This window comes from Quercus lobata, unplaced genomic scaffold (assembly GCF_001633185.2).
Source record: "Quercus lobata isolate SW786 unplaced genomic scaffold, ValleyOak3.0 Primary Assembly Scq3eQI_53, whole genome shotgun sequence".
Taxonomy (NCBI): domain Eukaryota; kingdom Viridiplantae; phylum Streptophyta; class Magnoliopsida; order Fagales; family Fagaceae; genus Quercus; species Quercus lobata.
The window spans coordinates 777,533-783,839 of NW_022154704.1; the positions used below are offsets into that span (position 1 = coordinate 777,533).

Sequence of the window (6,307 nt, forward strand, 5' to 3'; positions counted from 1 at the left end):
TTAAAGGAGCTGCTGATGACCTTCAAGGCGGGGCTGAGGTCCAGAGATCTCGTGGCCTCCCTCGCAAAGAACCCACCAAAGACGATGGCGGAAATGCTCCTAAAGGCATAGAAGTACATGAATGCTGAAGATGCTTTAGCTGCCATAAAGGATGCCGAGAAGCCAGGCGACAAGGCCAAGAGGGAAGACGACCGTAGGGGGCAGAAGAGAGATCAACCAGATCGTCGGAACAATGACGGGAACAGGAGGAAAGATGATAAAAGTCCTCGAACGGTAAGATTTACTCCTTTGGTTATGCCTGTTGACAAAATTTTCACGCAGATCAAGGACGAGCATTATCTCAAATGGCCCAGACCATTGCACTCATCCCCTAATGTCCGTGACAAAAACAAGTACTGCCGGTTCCACAAAGATCACAGCCACAATACAGAAGATTGCAGAGACCTAAAGGAGCAAATAGAGGAGTTAATACGGAAAGGGAAGTTACAGAAATATGTGAAGAAATGAGAATATAACAAGTTCAGGGACGACAATAAAGTCCAGCATGAATCCTTCTCCCGGGATGACGTCCGTCCGTCCCAGCCTCCATACAAGGTGATCGGGGAGATAAACACGATTACAAGAGGGCCGTTTTCAGGAGGATCGTTTAAATCACTCAAAAAGGCATACCAGAGACAGGTGAACAGCGTCCATGCCATACCCCCGTCCAAGCACCGACGAACATACCAGGACATGTCCTTCAGTTAAGGAAACGACATGGGAGTGAAGCAACCCCACAACGATCCCTTGGTCATAATGCTGAATATAGAATGGTTTAATACCAAGAGGATCCTCGTCGATAATGGCAGCTCCGCGGACATCATCTACCTCCCAACCTTCCAGTAGCTAAGACTAGATCCGAAAAGACTGCGCCCTTTTGACTCTCCACTCGTCAGCTTCAGCGGAGACAGGGTCTACCCTAGGGGCATAGTGACATTGACGGTGACGGCAGGGGCCTACCTAGTGCAGTTGACCCGACAAGTAGACTTCCTGGTGGTAGATTGTCCCTCATCCTACAATGTCATTATTGGGAGGCCCACGCTCAACAATTGGAAGGCGGAGACGTTAACCTATTGTTTTAAGGTAAAATTTCCAACAGATAATGGCGTCGGTGAAGTGAAAGGAGATCAAGTCTTGGTAAGAGAATGCTATCAAGCCATCCTGGCTGGAAAGGAGAACCACACATGGATGATTGAAGAAAAGGAAGAAGACAGGATAAAGGCCCTGGAAACGGTGGAATTGGTAGAAGGAGAAGCGAACAAGATGACCAACGACGTTGAGCCCCGAGATGAGAACAAGACTCATAAAGTTCCTTAAAGAGAATCTAGATGTATTTGCATGGAGCCATAAGGACATGACGGGCATATCTCTAGAAGTCATCCAGCATAAGTTGAATGTGGACCCAGAACGGAAACCCGTCCAGCAACGACGAAGAACCTTCTCCCCAGAACAAGATCAGGCAGTTGCAGAGGAAGTTACCAAACTCCTGACGGCAGGGTTCATCCGGGAGGTGTATTATCCTGAATGGCTCGCAAACGTCGTCCTGGTAAAGAAAGCAAACGGGAAATGGAGGATGTGTGTAGACTTCACCGACCTGAACAAGGCATGACCAAAGGACAGCTTCCCTCTATCAAGAATAGACCAGCTCGTAGACTCCACAGCCAGGCACAAGTTACTGACATTCATGGACGCCTTCTCAAGGTACAACCAGATAAAGATGGCTGAGAAAGACCAGGAGAAGACCACCTTCATCACAAGTCAAGGACTCTATTGTTACAAGGTAATGCCTTTTGGGTTGAAGAATGTCGGGGCTACGTATCAGAGGTTGGTGAACAAAATGTTCAGCCAACAGATTGGCAGGAACATGGAAGTGTACATGGACGATATGCTCGTCAAGAGTAAAGAAGAGCTCACACATCTGGATGACCTGAAGGAGACATTTGTAACCCTCAAAACACACTAGATGAGGTTGAATCCAAGTAAGTGTGTCTTTGGGGTAGTTTCGGGAAAATTCCTGGGATTCATGGTGTCCTAAAGAGGGATAGAAGCAAACCCAGAGAAAGTGCGAGCCATCATTGATATGACGTCGCCCAGGACCGTCAAGGAAGTTCAAAAACTCACAGGAAGGATAGTAGCTTTGAACAGGTTCGCCTCTAGGGCTACAGACAAATGCTTGCCCTTTTTCAAGACCTTGAAGCAGGCCTTTGCCTGGACCGACGAATGTGAAGCTGCGTTCTAGGAACTAAAGCGTTACCTGAGCAGTCCACCCCTCCTAAGCCAGTCCAAAGAAGGGGAAAACCTATACTTATACTTGGCAGTGTCAGCCTCGGTGGTAAGTGCAGCCCTGATCAGAGAAGAGGGCAAGAAGCAGTTCCCGATTTACTACGTCAGCCAAGCCTTCCAAGGAGCTGAGTCTAGGTACCCAAGGATCGAAAAGATCGCGTTTGCACTAATAGTAGCCTCGCGCAAGCTAAAGCAATACCTCCAGGCAAATCCCATTCTCGTAATGACTGACCAACCAATCAAGAAATCAATGAAAAAGCCCGAAGCAGCAGGAAGAATGGTCCAGTGGGCGATTGAACTTTAGTCAATTTGACATCGAGTACCATCCCAGAACGGCAATCAAAGTGCAAGCTCTGGCGGACTTCATTGCAGAGTTCACTCTTCCAGACAAAGACAGGATTACCGACGAGGTAGATAGATGGACAATACAAATTGATGGTTCGTCAGCCTAGAGGAAGGGGGGAGTAGGGGTCGTCATAACCACCCCTGAAGGAGAAGTGCTGAAATATGGGGTCCAACTAAAATTCCCGGCCACCAACAACGAAGCTGAATACGAGGGGATACTGACAGGACTAAGGCTTGGAAAGGCACTTGGTGCTAAAAACTTGTTGATCCAAAGTGATTCAAAACTAGTGATCGGGCAGATTAGGGGAGAGTACGAAGCAAAGGAAGAAAGGATGCAGAAAGACCTCAAGCTGACGAAACATATAACTCAGGAGTTCGATATAGTGGAGTTCATGCAGATCCCAAGGAGTCAAAATATGGGGGCTGACGAAGTCTCGAAATTAGCGTCATCAGAAGAAGGGGAGATTAGCACAACTCTGGTGATGGAGGTCCAGAAACACCCCAGTATTGAAGAAATTGCAACATTCACCATCCAGAGCACAGACAGCTGGATGACACCCATAATATCCTACATCCAGGACGGGCACCTCCCTCAGAACACGGAGGAAGCTAAAAAGATCAAGAAGAGGGCGGCCAAGTTCACGATCCTTAATGACGCCTTATACAAGAGAGGCTTCTCTATGCCTTACTTGAAGTGTGTCGACGAAGAAGAAGCTAGATACATCCTGGAAGAAATCCACGGAGGAATTTGCGGCGACCACGTTGGCCCCAGATCCCTGGTGAACAAGGTAGTACGAACAGGATATTTTTGACCAACCATGCAGGTAAACGCTGCTGAGATCGTCAAGAGGTGCGACAAGTGCCAGCGATATGGGAATGTGCAACGACTTCTAGCAGAGAGACTGACGACTATAGCTTCTCCATGGCCATTCGCACAATGGGGAATTGACATCGTTGGCCCACTACCCCAAGGTAAAGGTCAGGTAAAATTCCTGCTTGTTGTTATTGATTATTTCACAAAGTGGATTGAAGCAAAGGCTCTAGCAACGATTAATGAGGCTCAAATTTGGAGCTTTGTGTGGAAGAACATAATCTGCAGGTTCGGGATTCCCTTGACAATCATATCAGATAATGGGAGGCAGTTCGACAGTCAAGGCTTCAGAGAATTCTGTTCAAACCTTGGAATCAAGAATCAGTTCTCATCCTCCGGGCATCCCCAGGCAAACGGGCAGACGGAAGTGACGAACCGGACGCTGGTCAAGATTATCAAAATCAGGCTGGACGATGCGAAGGGTGCCTGGCCAGAAGAATTACCTAATGTCCTGTGGGCTTACAGAACCACAGCCAGAACCCCGACAGGAGAGACCCCCTTCAGGCTTACCTATGGCACGGAAGCAATAATCCCAGTTGAAGTGGGGGTAACAAGCATCAGACGAGGAACGTTCAACGAAGGGCTCAATGACGATGAACTGCGACTCAACCTGGACTTTCTAGACGAAGTAAGAGACAACGCATCCAGCAAAATGACAAAGTATCAGAAAAAGATGGCCGAGTACTACAATAAGAGGGTTAAACTCAGGCGACTGGACATAGGAGACCTCGTCTTGCGCAAGACCACCACAGCAACTAAAGACCCTACCCAAGGAAAGCTGGGTCCTACATGGGAAGGACCTTACCGAGTCATTCATTACTCAAGACAAGGAAGTTACCACCTAGAAACCATGGACGGAGGCGTTGTGGGTGCTTTCATTATTCTAACTTTGGCATCGAAGGTGTTGTGGCAGGCACCACACCGGTGACCTTTATAGAGGATACACTCGCACCAACAAGGAGTTCCATCTGCCCACTTTGACTGACGAGCTCGCGCTTCATCAATCACCATCACAAACAATATTGCCAGGGGATATATCCCTCCCTTTCCCTTTTGAACTTCCAATTCAGTACTAGTACTTTCCTTTATCTCACTTCCTAGCACGTACTATTCCTACTTGATCTTACTCCACAACTCTTTCACACACATTGTGTACTTTCACAGGTATACTTATAGTTGAGTAAAAGAAGCGGGTGATGGCCAAAAGGAGACGGATAATGCACAAGATAATATTATTTTAATTTGATGACATATGTCATAATTTTTGTGGAAGTCTTTTTCTTTTCTTTTTTCCTTTTTTTTCCTTACGTCCTTGCATGACATCACAACGAGAACTTTTTATTTTACAGTTCTAATGCTAATGTTAGAGATAATATAAATTACTTACCCAAAAAAAAAAAAAAGAGATAATATAAATTCAATATTATAATTTATTATGTCATTAAGAGATACCAATCATTCTACTTCCACGTTAATTTGTAATTTTTTTATAATAAATTTTTTTTTTAAAAAAAAGAGTAATAGTAGGGATGTTATAAATTTCACTAGGTATGTTTTAAAAGTTTATATAAAAAAATTCAAATGAATGAGATTGATGTCATATCCATAACATGTAATAAACAAATTTCTTAATTACTTTTTTGTGTTGTGTTTAAATATTGGACAAAACTTAGGTACAATATTTTAGATGTTGTTCCTTAAATTCCCCATTTAAGATTGAATCATGTGGTTACTTAACTAAAAAATACATTCACATTCCATGAGAAAAAATCACATGGTAGAATTTTAAAAGAGGAACCTAAGAAACAACACCTAAGTATTGTACCTAAGTCCTGCCCTTAAATGTTTACATCACTCAAAAATTAATAATTCATATATTCATTTGTTATGATGTTGAAACCTATTAATCACATTTATTGCCACATTAATTTATAAACTTTATTTAATAAAATATGTAGTATCTTTAATAGCCTTCTTCCTCTCTTTTATTTTCTTTTACTTTTTGATGTTAGCATTTCTCTTATTAAAATAACCAATATATATATATATATATATATTAAAGGGGGAGGAGAAGGGGTTATAACACAAAAGTACATCATAATTTCAATTCAAAAATTATAATAATATTTATCAGAGGATGGGGCAGCTCCACACTTAAGAGAATGTGTTATATGCATTATAATTTGTCTTACACTCTCTTAAAAACCATAAATTTTGAGTGGAATTTATAGTGTGTCTTCTCTCATATGTTTGAATTTATTTATTTATTTTTATAATTAAGTAGTTGGTGATGAGAGATTTGAACATTGGACATCGTCGTTAAAAACACTAAAAATATATCCATCAAACACTAAAAAAAGTGAAAAGCCCGTAGAAACTTTTGTTGCTCACTTTTATTATTATTATTATTATTATTGATAATCTATAGAAACAGTTTTAATCCAAAAAAAAAAAAAAAGAGGCCCGTAAGACAGAGATCCTAAAACAAAGGCTTGCTTTAAGATAAGTACATCACGTACTCAAAAATAAAATAAAAGCAGTCCTGATAAATAATCATAGGTTAATATAATATTTAGCTAGTGACCTTTTTGGATGAGAAACCATTAGCAAAGTGTCGGCAGAAATGTGCCTCACTCGGTGTTTAGGTATTCCAAAAAAAAAAAAAAAAAAATTTATTACAGTTCTCTCTCCTCTCTCATTAAAATATTCTTTTCCTTTTCTCTCTCTCTCTCTCTCTCTCTCTCTTTCCGGCTTCTCTTCTTTCTTCTT

General features: G+C 42.4%; 1 protein-coding gene across 1 annotated transcript; it reads left to right on the forward strand.

Annotated features, from left to right (window-relative positions):
• Nucleotides 1-1,393: 1,393 nt before the first annotated feature.
• LOC115972835 lies at nt 1,394-4,714 on the forward strand. Its single transcript, XM_031093075.1, has 5 exons — nt 1,394-1,585; nt 2,775-3,446; nt 3,492-3,639; nt 3,796-4,439; nt 4,703-4,714. Exons 1-5 carry the CDS (start codon nt 1,394-1,396, stop codon nt 4,712-4,714), a joined length of 1,668 nt encoding a protein of 555 aa, XP_030948935.1.
• The last annotated feature ends 1,593 nt before the right edge of the window (nt 4,715-6,307 follow it).

Excerpts from the sequence above, each read along its gene's own strand:
- LOC115972835 (XM_031093075.1), top strand. The coding sequence starts at position 1,394 with ATGACGGGCATATCTCTAGAAGTCATCCAGCATAAGTTGAATGTGGAC. Across the intron at positions 3,447-3,491 it reads ACGTTGGCCCCAGATCCCTG|GTAAACGCTGCTGAGATCGT; the intron begins GTGAACAAGGTA and ends CCAACCATGCAG. Across the intron at positions 3,640-3,795 it reads CGTTGGCCCACTACCCCAAG|ATAATGGGAGGCAGTTCGAC; the intron begins GTAAAGGTCAGG and ends CAATCATATCAG.